We start from the raw sequence: 18,419 nt of genomic DNA, 5'->3' as shown, positions 1-18,419 counted from the left end.
GGGAGAAGACCAGCAGCCAGAACCACAGTTACTGGGTTCATCATCACAAACCTGTACTCACTCATGTGGTTGCATCTGCCCTATTGTTATTTGTCACACAAAGAAAATGAACTCCTAATGCTATTTTTTTTGATTGTATAGCATTCCACACCTGAATAAGAAGGAAGAAGTTACAAACATGGCTAATTTTATTTCCAATTTCTCAATACATCTACTTACTCTCACAAAATAGTCTTAGATTTCCACTGTGAAGTTTTAGTTAGGAGTATACCCAGTGACCCCATAAAAGCTAGGAATAGCCAGACTAGGAAAATCTAAGATATATTTTCAATTTATCACAGACAGCTCAGGGGTATAAGTGCCTCAGTGGCATTTTGAAAGCTTAATTCTAGAGAGCACTTTTAAACTTGCATTCACGGTGTTCCAGAACTTGCACTCTTCAAGTGCATTCTAATAAAGTCTCAAAGTGTCCTGGTTTCGGCTGGGACAGAGTTAATTTTCTTCCTAGTAGTAGGCACAGTGCTGTGTTTTGGATTTAGTAGGAGAAGAATGTTGATAACATGCTGATGTTTTTAGTTGTTGCTGAGTACTGCTTATGCTACTCAAGGACTTTCCAGCTTCCCATGCTCTGCCAGGGGCACAAGAAGCTGGGAGGGGGCACAGCCAGAAGAGTTGATCCAAACTGCCCCAAGGGCCATTCCATACCATACGGCGTCATGGGCAGTATGGAAACTGGGGGGGTTGGCCGGGGAGCAGCGATCGCTGCTCGGGAACTGGCTGGGCATCGGTCGGTGGGTGGTGAGCAATTGCATTGTGCATCACTTGCTTTGTATATTATTATTACTATTATATCGTTGTTATTATTATTTTACTTTATTTTATTTCAATTATTAAACTGTTCTTATCTCACCCCAGGAGTGTTTCTCACTCTTACTCCTCCGATTCTCTCCCCCATCCCATCGGGGCAGGGGCAGTGAGCAAGCAGCTGCGTGGTGCTGAGCTGCTGGCTGGGGCTGAACCACGACACAAAGCCTCTGAGGAGCTCTTGTGAATAAGAAAGTTTGAGAAATTTCTATTACCTTGTGTGTTAAACAGGAGATTCAATGTATCAAAGTTAAATACAGAGGAATTCTTACTCTCTTCTGACTGCTGAATAAAGTTCTGTGTTAAGAAACTTTAAAAATATAGGGCACAGCTTGTAAAAATCCATGCTTTCAAATCTACACAAGATACAGTTTTCCTTCCAAGAGAGACAGAAGCTTCAAAAGCCATTACTAGATTAACAGAAACAAGACAAGCAAGCTACTTCAGGCAATGTTTCCCACACAAGCAGAGGATGATTTCACTAAAAAAATCTGAAGAGACAAAATAGTTAAATTTTGGGATCATGTTACATTGATCACTCCTAAATGAGTAGATATAAGACAGATCACACTACACCGCACAGGAACTATCCACAGGAACTTATTTTTACCAGTTCTGAAATGGAAATCCTGATTCTGAGTGTAAGCTCAAAAACCTTTGGTCTCTTCCCTGACAAGGTCCAAATGAATTCCTAGTATCTGACACAAATTCCAGTTTGGGTACTTATAGTTTCACGCTTATCTTGGGATGTGAGCTGGATACAACCAAAATTCTCAATGATTTTTCTGGAGTCTGCCTATTAGGGAGCTGCCTCCCAATGCAAGCACCCAGCCAATTCTACAGAAGAGTGAACAGCACTGAAAAAAGTCTTAAAAGCATTTAGGCATCAGAAGAAAAGATATTAATGAAATGGCTCTGTTAAGTGCAGTCTCTTCGAATTACAGCACTTGTAACTCTTCCAAGTTAACTTGAAGAGACCGCACTTAAGATATTAATGAGAACACTGTGCAATGCTGTATTTGCAAAAACAGGCTGCTGTGATGCGTAGTAACAAGTTTGAATCAACACAGCCAAACCTGACCAAAAGAGCAAGGCTCATGCGTTAGGTAGCAGAAGATGACAGGTCCAAGTACTACGGTAAAACAGAAGGGGAACACATATGCTGTTCAGCACCTCTTCTTCCCCTCCCCATCAGCCTAAGCTAGAGTCAAAATCACTGCCAATCGCTACAACTCAGTGGTGCATTTGCAACGCTAACATTTGCCATCGGTCCTACCCCTGTTCCTGGCAATTACCCTACTGGTTTCACACCGCGGTGGTGATTGTTTCAAGCAGGGCAAGCAAAGCAGTGGTTGTTCAGCCTGTCTGCAGCACAGCAATCAGCCATCACTCTCTGGAAGATCAGAACTTCACCAGCTCCTGCAGGTCAGTTTAGAGAGTCACATTCTTTCCAATGAAACTATTAATAACAGCCTGCGCTATGAGCAGACGTACATTCCTGATAAGGGAATATGGAGGTGCTCCTCCCGGGGGGCAAGGTCAAGCTGCCTCTACTTTTTCCTCTTCAGACCTTTCATGGAATTAGTTGATCGGAGCCAGGCACTGGAGGCCTGGCCAGAGCTTGCATTATATAAAGAACAGCGACTACCTGGTATCCCTGGCATCCCAACTCTTCAGCCTCTTGGTTTTTCACATGCAGAAACATGCACTACCAATTCAGTTTGTTTTATCAAAATTGGTAACTTACGTATAATAAAATATACAATGCCTTCCTTGCCATTCAGATGATTAATTACAAGGGGAGCAAGCATAAAACTTCATGGAATACAGAAGAAGAAAGTAGTATTTCAGCTGGGTTTAAGATCACCATATACTTCTTAACTCTTCAAGTATGAAACAGAGACCCAATACATCACGCTGCAAGTAACTGTGGATTAAAATAGCCATTTAAACAGATTTAGACTTCCATAATTTGGTCTAATACTTCCAGAATCCTCTGGATTTCTACAAATCAAGAGAAAATAAGGTTTATTATCTGCAGAATTAGCCCAGAATAAAAGCACAACTACTAAAGTATCTACCTTCAGAAGATTAGCAACATTACTGCTTGAAGCTCGGGACTAATCGGCTAACAATTTGTTAACCTATCAATCACTGTAGCAGAAATACAGAATTAAGTGTCTGCTTTGAATAATCTATGCTTTCTGTTCCCTCATTCTACTGCAGTCTAATCAATCCTAGGCTGAAACTACCACTCAAAAAATGCAAGCTAGTTTAACTGAATGAATACAGCAAGAACAACCTTTACTGAAGCCATCTGTGAAAGAAAACAAACTCTTCCCTAACAAAACCACAAGATGTTCTATTTCTTTAGGCAACGCATCAGCCTGAAGCCTCTGCATGTTGTGATTAGTCCAATTTCAACTCCCCAAGACTAAAGCTCAACCAATTGATTGTAAGAGCATCAGGTACCTCAGAAGAAGGCGCTGATGATTTGCAAGAACAATCACACTGGATCAGACCAAAGGTCCATCTTGCTCGGTATCCTGTGGGACAGCTGGGCTAAGAACAGGCAAGGAGAAAGGGGTGCAGAGAAGGCCTGGTGGTCATCGGGAGTTCTTGGAAGCGGTTCCACCCAGCATCCGCAGCCTGCCACCAAGATGGCACTGAGGAAGAAGGGCGCAGCAACCCAGACACAGATGCTTCACTTTGCCAGGCACGTCCCGTCACAAGCAGGTAGGTCCAGGCCATCGAGCACCAAGGTGCCTCTGAACGCTGGGAGGGCGAAAGCAGCTCCCCGCTGTGCTAGTACGACATAGGCAAACCAAGGCTTTGCTTTGCACAGGACTGACTCCCATCTGTGCTTGACCTGTTTGTTCTGCACCCACCACGATGACAATGGCAAGATGTGGCCCAGGAGGATCTGCCTACGTTAACAGAAGAACAGCAGGTAGGTGGCTCTGCACAAGAAAATGCAGTGGCCCTGACCGAGATGTCTAGGAAAGGACTGTAAGAATCAGGCAAGTACCTACAATACATACCCTAGTGCTCCAGCTGCCCCAGCACCTTCAGTTCAAACCACACTACCTTAGGCAGTCTGTCGTGGTTTAGCCCCAGCCAGCAACTAAGCACCACGCAGCCGCTCGCTCACTGCCCCTACCCCGATGGGATGGGGGAGAGAATTGGAGGAGTAAGAGTGAGAAACACTCCTGGGCTGAGATAAGAACAGTTTAATAATTGAAATAAAGTAAAATAGTAATGCTAATAGTAACAGTATAATAATGATAATAATAACAATGATACACGAAGCAAGTGATGCACAATGCAATTGCCCACCACCCGCCGACTGATACCCAGCCAGTTCCCGAGCAGCGATCGCTGCTCCCCGGCCAACCCCCCCAGTTTCTATACTGAGCATGACGTCATATGGTATGGAATAGCCCTTTGGTCCATTTGGATCAACTCTTCTGCCTGTGCCCCCTCCCAGTTTCTTGTGCGCCTGGCAGAGCATGGGAAGCTGAAAAAGTCCTTGACTGGCATAAGCAGTACTCAGCAACAACTAAAAACATCAGCGTGTTATCAACATTCTTCTCCTACTAAATCCAAAACACAGCACTATGCCTGCTGCTAGGAAGAAAATTAACTCTATCCCAGCCGAAACCAGGACACAGTCCCAGTGTATTTAGCAGCTTTCAATGAATCTTTCTATCAAGCAGCAAAATGCAGACTGTATCCTGCTTTTTCAGTAGCTTCACGGAACACAGAATGAAGATGACGCCCTTAAACATAAGGAAAACCCCACAAGAAATAAAAGTGGCAAGTGCACCAAGTTTTACTCAGTTTAACTAGCAACTTGCTATAAACTTGATGGCGTATTTGTTTGAAGTGATGACAGTTGGTACTATTCCTAGCTTTAGACACAGCTTGACTGAAAATGGAAACACAGCGTATCAAGGAGTACTCAGCAGCATGTGTCTTCTGAATCAGTGGGTTTCAACTTTTTCTCACTTTCAAAATTTTTCTATCAAAGTGCCAGCCTGTCTTCTTGGGCATTTATGCCTCCTTAAAACAAACTTGTTCGCATGTCTTTTGCGGATCTTGAAGTCTACAGGCATCCAGGACTGGAGAGTGCAAGCCTTTTCTCTAGACAAAGTTGACAGGGGAAGGGGAAAATGCATTTGAGCCCCTTCTTTGTAAGGGCTGAGGGCCTGAAAGGCAACTGAGTTGCAACTGCCTGCGTATGAGAAACAACAGAGAAAGCAGCATGCATTTGGTGAGGGAAAGGGACATGTTCTGCGTAAGACTTCAGTTCAAGTTTCACAGTCTTGTTGTCTGTATTGGCTTTAGACCCCTCCCTCCCTATCACTGCTTTATCCAATTCATACAGGATCGGATACAGGGAACAAGTGAGGTTTTCGGCTTTTTTTGAAGCAGCACTGATTCTTCCCTCTCCACCCTCCCAAGAATAAGGTGGCAATAGATGGAGAAATCTTTAGAGAAACGAAATAGAAGGGAAGGAAATAAGATGAAAAACTTCTCAAAGAGAACAGCCTAAAATCCAGGGAGATACCATAAAGCTATACAAGAAAATGGAGCAATTAGAAGAACAGCACAGTAAATCATGGGGCCGATCAGTGCATTTCATGGGTCTATTTTCTAGGGAGCTTCTCTTAACTGATATATCCAGTACTCCATGGGATGAAAAGCTTATTCAGCAATTCGACAGACTAAAGTTTGCCTCTTGCTACCAAGCTTCTTGAAGCCCAGTGACTGCTTGCACAGGACATGTGTCCCCAAATATTAAACCAAGTTGAATGCTAGTTAAACACCAAATAGAAGGAAAGCTCCTGATTTATTTAAAAATTACTGCCGGCCCCCCTGCCAGTGTTTAACAAACAACTGGTCAGTAATATCTTTTTTCTTACAGATGCAAGGCTCCAAAAAAATACAGAGTTAAAAGGCTAAATTCTAGGTATCTCTTCACCACCACCAAGACAGGCAAGATTTACTTCTCCATATGTTGAAAATTAATAAGCAGAAAGATATGTTCTACATTCTGTGCAAGGAAAGAGACTCAAAAAGCTCAGAAATCCACTCAAAAAAATAAAAATCAGGTCACCAGGATACTGTACAGCATCCAACCTTAACCTGGACATGCAAGGTACTTTGGTCATCCATTTATAAAAAGGAGGTAACATCTTCCAACAGGCTGCCTACCAGACAAGCAACATCATCTATGTATTTGGCAGTTTTGGGGTTCTGGTTGTTGTTCTTTTACACAATAGATCACAACTGTTAATTTTATATTCCTTCTTAGAAGAAATTCCCCTCTAGAACCCTCCCAGCAGACATGCATACCTATTTCAAATTTTTACAACTGAACTGTACATACAGAAGTCTTTTAGCTAAAGACCCCTTTCTTGGCCACCATCACCAATGCCTTAAATATGAAATTACTTTGATCAACCTATAAGAGAAGGAGAACTAACCAGTTGAACACTCCATTGGCTTGGCGGGGTGACATGGCACAGGCTCTGAGGGGTGCTGGAGACCCGCTGATGGGGGTGCAGGAGGGACTTCGACACGCAGGGTTTCCCAAAGACTGTGTAAGATGAGAGCTCTGCAAGAGAGGAAAGAAATCTCAAACTCGGTAAAGCTTAATGTGATAATGAATCTGAAGAAGGTTGTGGGCAGAGAGGCAAAAAGCCCAGAAAACCAAAGCAGCAGGGTAATCTAAGGAGCCTGCTGCAATTATAAAGACATTGAACGTAAATAGGCCCAATGTAAACAATCACATGCAATTTAATTGCATTTCAAGCAACAATCTCCAATCTAAGTTCATATTTTAAATGCATTCTGAACCATCACAAAATATGTATCACAGTAGAGCTTTTGGTTCTCCATTTTGTAAGCTGGAGACCACTTTCAGAGCCAGACAGCCTCATTTTTGAGCTAGTCTGCCTTTTCCACTAGACAAAAAGCTTATACTGTACTGAAGGCTGTACTCATTTCACAGAAACTTTTAGAAGTTTTAATGAAACACTAGTATTGTTTAAGAATATTTGATGGTTCACACACAGTCATTGGACACAACTAATGTTAATGTAGATATACGCACGCAGTGAACTGCAGGTATTGGGGTTTAATGGTGTGGAAATCAAAAGTATTTGGGTTTTGACAGTTAAATAACAGACCCCCACAAAGATAAAGAGCAACAGAAGTACAGTTTTCCTCACACTGTGCTACCAATGCCACAGCTTCATCCCTTGAAGGAAGCATCTTCTTGTCAAATTATTAATACAGGGATTTATTGAGTCACAGACTGTATCGGGACCACATCATTCAGTTGGCAGAGCATCCATTAACTTGTTTATTCCCTTTTTGAACAATTTAATTTTGCCATAGAATGTTTCAAATCTGAATGTAATTATTGACTATACTTCCTTTTATTAGATACTTCTAGCATACAATGAAAAAAACCAATGAATCATCCCATATTCATCTGGAATCTATCGAGCACAATCTCTCACCTCTGTTCCTACAAGAGTTCAGTCACTTATTCTCAATATTCAGATTCTGCAGCTTACCCTTACACATACTGGAGTATCTTCCCTCAGAAGTTGCAACCGCAAAAGTTAAAGCTGGCTTTCAAGAAAAGTCTTAATTTTCTTTTTTCCCCTGTGCCCTCTGAAACATGAGTATTTTCCCTGCTCTGCAGCTTGTGACCATTGACCCCTCATAGCTTCACAGAAGTTAAGGCTAAAAGCACCTGTCAAGTCACTTGGTCTGGTGACCAGTATACCAGAAGCTACTCACCACCAGCCAGAAATACCAGGTTCTGAACACTACTTAGATATGTCAATCCTTTAGAAGGGTCTTTAAAACATCATACACAAACAACATTGGTCAGAAGTGCCATCAGCACCAAGACTCTAGCAACAGCTTCAGATCAGAAGTTAAATTTTCCTAAGCACTGATTTTTGGGGTTTTTTTTTATGACTGCAGACTCAGTCACTTTCCACAGACCTTGCACAGTAAATTAAGACTCACAGTAGATTTCTGTGGTGGGTTTTTTTGTTTCATGGTTTTGTTTCGCTTTGTTTTTCTTTAATTTTGGAGGACTAAGAATACACAAAAGTACAAGAGATTTTTTTTAAAAGCATAAGGTGAAGCAAGTTCAGTTGTCACGTGTCAAATACAAAGTGCTAGTAAACTGATACCAGCTGATGCGCTAATATATGCAAAAAAATAGCAAAACTGAATTATAAAGAAACATTAAAATAGTACATTAAGACCAAATTATTTGATGTGATTTATAAACTGCTGTTGATTTAAGACTTGGTTTAACAGAAGTTACTTTCTTTGCTGCTATCCCTGCAAAATTATGTCTTTCTTGATTACTGACCTGCTTCTGCATGTTATACAGGAAACGGGAAGGAGCAGCATCTCCTGCAGGGCACCTTGGGACAGAAGATGAAGGCGAGAGCCACTTATTCTTTTTGGAGGTCACCAGTGACACAGAACCCAATCGGCCCTGCTTCTTCGTTAGGTCTCCAGGCTGCCAGTCACCACCAAGGACTACTGGGCCCTGGGGATAAAAAGTGACACCAAATTTCACTCATTGAAGCTGCAGCACAACAAGTATTTCTTAAGTATACTCTAAAAGAGAAAGAAAGAACTTAGGAGTTACATTTCTATGGCAGCTTCATTAATTCAAAATGTAAGTGTTCTCTCTAACCTAGGGGAAGCAGTTTAAGGAGGAACCGTTACTATGCCAACATCCATGCTGTTTGTTTTTCCTAGAAGAGCTGTCCGCAACCATGGCCTATAATTAGCATGCTGGTTTCAAGGTCCTCCAGCTCTGCTCACAGCTACGGGGAGATATAACCAATATCAGCAAAAAGGAAATCAAGGCATGGGACTGCCCGCAGGACATTACTTGCCTGGTATCATTGGTCATGGACCAGCAGGCATTGGTGACTGCTACTTTAGACTAGCCTATTCAGAGAACATAGACTATTAAGAATAACATGGCAGTAATTAATGAGTACTGCTCAAGAGATGATGACTGCCATGATTAAGACTACCATCCTCCCTTCACACTATTTCATTTCCATTTTTATAATGGGTGAGGAGAGCTGGCCGCCCCGCAGTTCAGTTTCTACTGCTCCAGTCACACATACCCTTTTCATCCTTACCAGCGTACACCCTGTGGCATACGCACAATGCTCTACACACCAACCTATTTCTCTTGACAATCTTCTGTGTGCTCAACAGCAGCTTAATAGTCTCTCATCCCATCAAAATGTCTCTTTAGTAAAAGAGATTGGTAGAAAGTAGCTGGAAACTTAGCATTCCTTACAGGGAAATTTAATGTTATTCACTGTGCAGTCTATACTTTGTAGCACCTGTGGTATAATTATACACATACATGTGAATGGAAGAAAATATTATGCAGGACAATTAACTTATTTCATGCATTTGCATTCATGCCTGTTAAACATCATAATTGCTTAACAGTAACTGCTTTACAGTGAATTAAAGATAATCATAAACTAATTTGGTTAAAGTACTGAAATATAGCTAGACAAATTCCACTTACTCAGAAAAGATTCAAAGCATCTAAAAAGTTAGTATTCTCCTTCATCTTGTGCTGCATTAGAAACTAATGTTATGAAAGTCTAGGGCCCTTAAGAATCATTATTTTCCATAGCATTACAGTAGAATCAAAGAGCAATTTAGATCAGAAAGTAAACCTGGAGGTCATCTAGTCTAAGCCTCCAGCCAGAGCAGGTCTGACTGACCCTCTCATTGGCAGTCCTAGCCAAGAACACCAATAAATGAAGGCTCTCCTCACCTGAGATCTTGCAGGAGCACCTACAAAAGTGTACAAGGAGTAAAGCTACACAGGCACCGCTCTTTATCCTTGTCAGAGACACATTATAACCCCGTGGAATAATAAGTTTTAAATTTATCCAAAAAGTCATCCGACATATTTGATTTATAAAAGCTGATGCAACAGGGAAGCGCATGTATCCAGAGAAAACAAGACACATACGCAATGAGGACAATAATTAAAACAGTTTTCCTTCCAGACAAAGGGCAGGAAGAAGGAAAACACTCAAGCCAAGTAAAAATTCTCACATTCTGCTTTTGTTCCCCCCAATGTCTAGGGAAATGAGCTCTGCAGTTTACACTGAGAGCCAAACAGATCCAAATAATTTCAAATCAGAACACGAGTTATTTCAAAAGTTCAGATGCACCTTGAAAGCATTAACTCAAGTGCTTCCAGAGACTTTTATAGTGGACTGAGAGGCTCTTACAAGGGGAAACCCCAAAATGCATTTCAAGTTATGAAGATTGAAAGCTTCATTTCTTTTTTTTTCTAGGAAATCTAGTCACATAGAAGTAAACCATTCTAGTCAAGAAATGAGTATTCATCCTCTCTATTTTCTACCGTGCTTCTCAGATATTAAAGAAGTGAAACATTAAAAGGTCATGGCCTAGAAGAAAGGCATAAAACTTGTGTACACAGCATTCTGAGATATAAAGATCCATGGTGCTTTAAATGATAATACTTTCCAGCAGGCACCGAGGCTTGAAACGTAAATGGTACTGTGAGCACCTCTGATGGTACCCTGCCACTGTGCCAGTTTAGAAACCAACACTTGCGAGGACCAACTTGGTGGCTTATGCCACTGTGGAGCCCCGTTCCATTAACGAGCTGCTCTGCCCAGACGAGATGATGTAATTAAGCCCCTCCTCTCTCACCAAGCTCTTACTATACTCTTTGTGAAGCAGACAGAAGTCACAGCCCTCAAAAGACAAAGGTAACACCTCTTACTGGTATGGGGCTAACTCAAAAGCTCAAAATCTTTTTCCCCTCACCCTTATTTCTACAGAGAAAATACCATTCTGCTAAAGAAATAGCCTGTTAATAGCTTCCAGAGAACCTCCCAAGTCATAAAGCAGAAGGCAAAAATTACCTTGGCAGCACGAAGTTGCTTGTAGATGTCCGTCTGCTGTCTTATTCGATATTCCAAATCGGAGATTTGAGCCTGCAACCATGTCCAACGGCAAATAATGGCTGCTCTCTCCGTCGCCCACTGGCACTCTGCATGGTGACGTCTGAAAAGCAAAATTGTTTAATGTTTCAACATTAAAAACAATCTGACAGAAATTCAAGAACAGTTTCACTATTCAAAAGCAATTAAGAGTTTGTGGTGGATACAGGAGAAATGAGTTTTCCCCCCAGAAATTCTACCAAAATGTAGCCTTAATTTACAACTCCTATCCCCAGGACAGTGTGGTCAATACAATTCTTCAACTGTGCAACAAAATATATTAAAAAGGAGCAGGTAGCATTATTTTGACTATCACAGACCAACGCAGGAGTCCAGATCGTTCTAGATAAGCACAGAAACGACTTCTCTCCTCTGCAGATTCAGGGGTGGGGAAAACCACAAAAAGAACTGCCTGAAGGAACAAAGTCCTAGCTTGTGCCGCTGACCACAGAGCAGGACTAACCTGTACTTGCGACACTCCTCAGAGCTGTTTGTCTACGAGATTTTTAGTCTATTGCTTGAATCTCTGTTGCTGTAACAGAAAACCATCACACCAGTGCCACGTAGAACACCAGATATGAAAACACCCACACAGATAATTCTTTCTTTATATGCAAAGAGCAAATATTGTCTTCACTGAAAGTTACTGTTTGAATGAAGGTTTATTTAACAAACATATATATATAATACATGTTCCTTTTCCAGGTTAAGTATAGGTGGCCCATCAACCTGGGTCAAATTCGGTGGTAAATGTCAATAGGGGAGAAAGTTAGATGTCACACGTCATGTCCAAAACCCATATGTCCCTACATACTATAATCCCTACCTAAAAATCAGCCATCGACACAAGCTTTTGTCCTCCTAACAATGGCGGTCCAGCTCTTGCCCTAACATACAGTAATAGTCAAATTTTTCTTAACAGTCAGTAATAATAATAAAAGTGACAGTTCAGTACAATATTAAGATCTTACAATTGTACAGGATGTACTAACAAACATACGTATAATATCTACAGACGAGAATAAGGCCCCATTCGATAGCCTCCGGGCCATCTTCTGTCGGGAAGAAGAGAGCCCAAGACCCTTCAATAACTCGTAGTTGCCTGTGTGCCATTTTCCACGTGCGCCAACCTTAAAGGCCAGTACCACACACTCCGGTGGGTTCAGCAGCCGATGCGCTGCGTTTAAGCAATACAGCATTTTAAAAGCTGTCATGCCCAGCACAAACGACAGCCTACGGCACCTGCCGTAACACTTGGCACTTGTGTCCTTCCCTCCTCCCTTCTGAAACCTCTTATCTGCAGGGACTCTTACTTTCAGCTATTTTTTTTTTTCTTTTACTAACACCGAAAAGAGAAAGACTGCATGCTTACTGACAGCATGACAGCAGCAATCAATATCACAGTTTCTTTCTCAAATGATGCTTCTGCTGCCACTACCAAGGTATGAAAGTATCTGCAGAAAGTAACCTTTTGAATAAAGAAAAAACAACAAGCTAAAGCGATGTCTGAAAGAAATTACTGCCTCATCTGTAGGTATTTTGATGAACAAGGCTGTTCACAGTAATGCAGTAATCACAATTGACTTCTTGAGCCTGGATATCAGACTTATGCTTTCAGAAGACATTTATCTTGCTTGTAGTTTTCCAGGAAGCTTTCTCTCTTCCTCCTGACAATGACTCAAGCTCACCACATGTAATGAATTAAAAATACTGGTTTCCAGATGAAATGGAAGGAACTGCATAAGCCTGTGGTTACGCAAGAACTAGTCGTTCACCTCTGTCTGCAACTGTGTGTGAGGATTTTTTTTTTTAAAGGTAGGTTTTGTGTATCTATATAAAAACCCAAACAAGCCATATTTAGATTACTAAACCAGTATTAAAAGAAATGAGATGAGAATACAGGTCAAACTTCTTGTGATTAAGCAAGGGCGTAGAAAGCTCTGCATCCCACAGCCCAGAAGAGTGCTCAACATGGTAGACCACCATTCAAAGAGGAAATTAGTACTTCTTTCTTTTTTGGTGACATTTTTCACTAGGAGGTTTCTGAATGTCCCTATGACCGAGGGTAGCACAATCCTCACAGCCTGATGACACCAAATGGGATTCACTTGCCTCAGGGAACATCAGCAGAAGATACCTCTTCCTGAGCACGCCAGATCAGTCTCATCTATACAAACTTCAGTCATAACATGATGGGAATGCAGAAGCAGAGAGGTATTGCCCTAGGAACTTCACAGAAAAAAAAACCAAAATAAAATCAGGCATGCCCAGATTTTAAAGCACTAAGCCTGTGACCACTATTATATTAGGCGTAAGCATATGTGCTCTTCTTTCAAGGAAAAAGATTTCCTAAGGCTAATTCTGATATTCTGATAAATTCTTTCGATTCTGACAAATGCTTTCACTTCAGAAACACCTGAACTTCCCCACCCTCACTTTAAAATCACTGTCTACAACAAGTTCTTGACAGGTTTGAATCTGCTCCTTACTGATTCACAGACTGAAGATCTCTGAGTATCACCTCGTGGTAGGGAGATCAAGATCAGAGGATTACAACTGTTCTTTCCAGCCAGAAGAGACGCTTCACATGCTTTTGCCATTAGTTTAGGTACATTACCACAAGCAAGAATTTTCCAGATGTAGTAATCCACATCTAACTTTCCACAATATTGGAAGAGTTACTACAGTATTGACAGTAATCATCAAAATGAGAACATAAGCATTTTTACACAGATCAGTTGAAAAACTTTGCAATTTTGAAACATATTGTTTTTGCCGGTCTGATATGAGAGGAAAAAAAAATCAATGCGCAGGAGCATATTCAATGCTTAAACAAGAACGATCTACTGTAAGTCACCTTTTTTCTGCTTCAAACCTTATTGAATTGTTTTAGCTAATAATGCAGAAGCTAAGAAAATCAACATTTATGTTTATTAAAGGAAATATAATTACATGAAGTATCTAGAACTAGAGAGAGAATAAAACATAAAGCAAGAGTCTGCAATTGATTTTCAAGCTTCTGTCGGGTCTGTCCATTCCACAGGCTCCACTCCCCATTCCACAATCCCAGCTTCCCTCCGCTTGCCCACGCTGCCTGCTTCCCCAGCACAACCAGTCCAAAACCAACCCAACACCAATTTCTATACATTTGGCTGCTCATTGCCAGCAGCCACCTGCCTTCAATTAAGAGCAGAAGTTTGCACTACTGCTGTACACAGCCCGTTTTCTATGGATACCCTCCACAGGTCCAGAATCTAAACTCAGAATTGTATCCAGGTAAATTTGTTTCTGCAGGATAAAACATGCAAGAGCTAAAGTAAGATTTCACTCAGCCAAGCTTAACTGAAGTATCCAAGACAGCAGATCTGTGAATGCCTGCATGAGCGCACACGCAGAGGAACACGGAAAGGCAAGCTTTGTGCAGACCCCAGTTGGGATTTACACTGCTCCAATAGCCAAAAAATAAAAAGGACTGTGAGCTCAACTTGAAAGCCTTTGCAATTGAGGTGCAAAGCAGCCAAGAGCACATTCTAAATTGAAGCCAAAGTCAAAAGTAAGACAGGAAAATCACATGCTACTTATTCTATAATTTTTCAAGCCGTTACACACACCAAGCATCAGTATTTCATTGTTTGTGCACTAAATTATAAATTGGCAATAATGACATTCCTTTAGATACACTGTTTTATGGCACATATGTAGATTAACCAACTAACCTATGATTAAAGAGTTCATGTAAGAGTAAAGAACAGACAGGACTATAAGGCCTCCAAGAGAGCTGTAGCTGTTTATAACTCTCTCAAACCAACCATTGGGGTTGAAGCTGTTTGTTACGAAGACCAGCTACTCCAGAAATACTCACAGCAGTTACACCTTTTGCCATAGGTTAGTTAAGAAATAGTTGTTTCTTCCCAGCTGTGTTTCAACAGCATGCAGTTTTCAGGGCAAGGCCTTTGACTGAAACAGAGAAAACACTGAACAGCCGCCTATTCAGCCATCAGCATCCCATTCACCCAACAGAGCAAGGGTTTTTTGGGGAAGGCACATTGTAACATAACTTAAACCAATCCTAACACAAAAAGTGCAGTAGCAAAAGCCCAGTATTTCCCAGGGAAATAATCTGACAACATCAGTATCTTTTAGAATATTCTTCTGCAAGTTGGGTTTTTTTTTCTGTTCTGCAAGACTAGAATTAAGCCAAAAATCAGGAAAAACACTTGAAAACAAAACTTCATCTTAACATGCCTTTGCTACAAATAACTATAAATGTACACCACCCCTCTGAAACATTTCAGTTCCCATAAAAATCCAAGCTGAGTTACATTCAAGGGAAACTACACGGCAAATCAGCAGGAAGAAAACTGAGTAAATACAAGATGTGTTCAAACACCACACATTTCTAAGCATACAATGAAAGATCTGGACAAACAAGCCAGAGGAGGATAAAGAGGATCAGTGCCATGCTGGGAAAGGCATAATTTTATGAAGTTGCTATCTTGGATTTATACACAAGAATTTTCTGACCCATTTTGGACAGCCAAGTAATCAATTCTGATTTTTTTTTCTTTTTTTAAACAAACAGAGGGAAGCAGGAAGACAACTATACAAAGACTTAACTCACTGGCTGATGCCCTCTGCTCTGCCACATTCTTGGCCTTCTGGCAGATAAACACTTCCAACAAACTCCCTCTCAGCTTTTTGAGGCCCTCTATATGAATTACTCTCCAAAGGGCTGCCACCTCATTACATTTTCCATTGTTGCTCTCCCAACACCAAGGGAGGCAGAATCAGGTCATTTCCACTTTGCTGATGCTCAGGAAAGCTCCGAGGGCCGGGGGAGACAGGAATGCAATGGTTTACTGGGAAGAGAGCACACAAGGAATTACAGAGATTTCCATCTCAACAGCCTCTGGGTTCTGAAGCGGAACAAGGACGATTCACATACAAAAAATTTATTCATCATGGACAGACAAATAAAGAGTAAGTTATAGTGGGAAATGGCAGAATATGTACGCCCAAGAGGCAGCTTTCTTTACTCCCCTTCCCTCCCCCAAGACAGTCATTCCAGCTATCGGTTTCCACTGAACAGGTCATCTCAGAGCAGAGAGAACAATTACTGCCATAAAACAGTTAGAAAAAGACTAACCCAGGATCTCTACAAGACAACCAAACCTTAACAGGTACCTACAGCTAATTGCTGTCTCCCCTCTTTAGAAAACAGCAAACCTCAGAACACTTCACAGGTGAAATCCCACAGGGTACAACCATTATTTAGCAGCTCTAACACATACGCTGAACTGCTCAGCAGATCTATCCAGCAGGAATAAAACATCACCTGGCTTTACAATCTGCATTCATCAACTTAAAATTACCATACAGAACCACTGCTGCTTTGGGTCTTTCCTAAAAATTGATTAAATCTTCCCAAGAGCTAGCAGTAGCTAAGCGAGGTAGCCCTGCTTCCCTCTCCTCCACCCCAAGAGCTCCTCTTGGCAAACACCTAAAACCACAAACATCAGTTTCAGGAGACAAAGCGACAGAACAAAACTCATTTTTCTACAGAGCTGACAGTTTCACACCACAAAATCCCTTTTGCCAACAGCTAGCTGTTACCTGGCTTCTCTCTTATCAAACTGCATTCTTCGATGGACCACACAAGTGCTACTTTTGGCTATCAAGTTGAAAAAAAAAAAGTGGTAAAGATCTTTGTTCTCCTTATAGCTAGTTTTCAGACTACCAACCACTTCACACACAGAAAATAAAACTGATCATTTCGGAAGTCCGGTGTGTTTATTGTGAAACGCAGACCCACTGCCCACCACCAAGATCAGCAGCACTGCCACATCAAAGCCGACACACGCTGCTTTCTAGCGCATGTCAAAAACATTCCGATTGCAAAAGCACTTTAAGTTGGCTTGGGATAATACAGAGGACTGTTGTCAGTGCAGACATTAGGCTTTTGAAAAGTCTTTACCTTTGTAAAGGTAAAAGCTTTCTCTTCGTATTGTTTGTCCAGTCACCAACTCCAATTTGGTTAGTTACCTTCTACGATCATTACCACAGAATGGCCCTATTCTACTTTTATTTATCAAAGCCAAGCCAAGCTTTAACCTTTCCCTGTCCCCAGTCACATCAGACAGTCTAACAAGAGGTCACACCTTCCTACAAACCTGGCCTCGCTCGTATCCTTAAATCAAAGCAGATCCAACAGCATCACGCCATGGAGGGGCACGCACTGCAAGGCTTGTTCCAGCACCTCACTCCATGGATAAACTGGGAACACCTCACGAATATTCCTGACCTAATATACACAAAACCAACACAGAAGAGAAGGCACCGTAAAAGCACAGAGGGTAAAGAATACTTGGTGTACAAGTTTTCAAGAAAACAACCCATAAAAGGGGACGGCAGAAGAAGGTTTTCTCACTCTTTTACCACAAAAAGAAAGAAAAAAAGGCCGAAATTCACAAGAGGCGCTGTTAAAATGATGCTTTACACTTGAATAACCCGAGAGCGCAGGTTTGAGCGGGCAGACTTCTCCAGCGGCCTCATGGACGCCGCAGGAAATTCCCCAGCGGCGCCTACGGGGACGGGCCGCGGCGGCCCCGCACTCACCCCGGGCAGGCCGCGGCGAGGCTCCGCTGCCCGTCGCCCTCCGCCTCGCTCTCCTCACCGGAGCCGCTGCTGCTGCCGGTAGCGTCGGAGTCGCAGGCGCCCTGCGTGGCGCGGAGGCGGGCGGTAGCGCTGGCCGCCAGCAACCGCAGGTCGGGCCCCAGGGCGGGCGGCAGGCCGCCGGGGCCCACCCGCCCCAGGTGCCGCGCCAGCCCGGCCAACTGCTGCCGGACGTGCCGCTCTACCTGCCGGGCCTGCAGCGCCCGCAGCCGGCGGCGGAGGCGCCGCGCCCGGCTCCACAGCGCGGCCTGGCGGCCCCTGGCCGCGGCCTGGCGCCCGGTGGGCAGCGCACACGGCCCGGGGACCGCGGCCGGAGCCGCCATGCGGGGCCCAGGGGCGAGGAAGGCGGCGACGGCGGCGCCGCGGCTCAACGGGGGCCACGAGCGTTCCCCGGGGCCGACCGGACGGCGCCTCAGCGGCGCCACAATGCGCAGGCGCACACCGGCCCCTCTATTCCCTCCGCCTCGCCTCGCCCCGCCCCGTCCCATCGCCCATTGGCTGCTGGAGCACGCGCTCGCGTCGGAACCAACCAGAAGGGGTAAATAGTGCCGGCACGTGCTAGGGGAGGGAGGAGCGGTGAGGAGGGAAGGCTGGCGAGCCAATCACAACTGTCAGCCCGCCCCCCCCGAGTCTATATAAAGCCGCGGAGGGGGCTGGTGGGGGAGCTGGCGGCCATCTTGTCCCGCCGCGTCCGTTGAGCGCTGAACGGGGCGGGCAGAGCGAAACAAAGAACACGTCCAGTACAAGGCCCGTTTCACCGGGGAGCCCATCCTCGATCCATTCTGTACGCTAATCCAATTATAAAAGCATCTCAGACAG

At 43.2% G+C, this 18,419-nt stretch overlaps 1 protein-coding gene across 1 annotated transcript in view; it reads right to left on the bottom strand.

Moving 5' to 3' along the window:
• The window catches only part of LOC142593063 (KAT8 regulatory NSL complex subunit 1-like), a 30,369-nt gene extending 12,281 nt beyond the window's left edge, over positions 1 to 18,088 (bottom strand). The window contains exons 1-4 of the mRNA XM_075706515.1: positions 17,544 to 18,088; positions 10,851 to 10,992; positions 8,270 to 8,452; positions 6,354 to 6,484 (exon numbers count right to left, since the gene is read on the bottom strand). Coding sequence (XP_075562630.1) covers positions 6,354 to 6,484; positions 8,270 to 8,452; positions 10,851 to 10,992; positions 17,544 to 18,088 — 1,001 coding nt within the window. The remainder of the gene's footprint in view (positions 1 to 6,353; positions 6,485 to 8,269; positions 8,453 to 10,850; positions 10,993 to 17,543) is intronic.
• Positions 18,089 to 18,419: the final 331 nt, after the last annotated feature.

The sequence above is a fragment of the Pelecanus crispus genome, chromosome 2, assembly GCF_030463565.1.
Source record: "Pelecanus crispus isolate bPelCri1 chromosome 2, bPelCri1.pri, whole genome shotgun sequence".
Lineage (NCBI taxonomy): Eukaryota > Metazoa > Chordata > Aves > Pelecaniformes > Pelecanidae > Pelecanus > Pelecanus crispus.
This window is presented reverse-complemented; position numbering and strand designations above follow the sequence as displayed.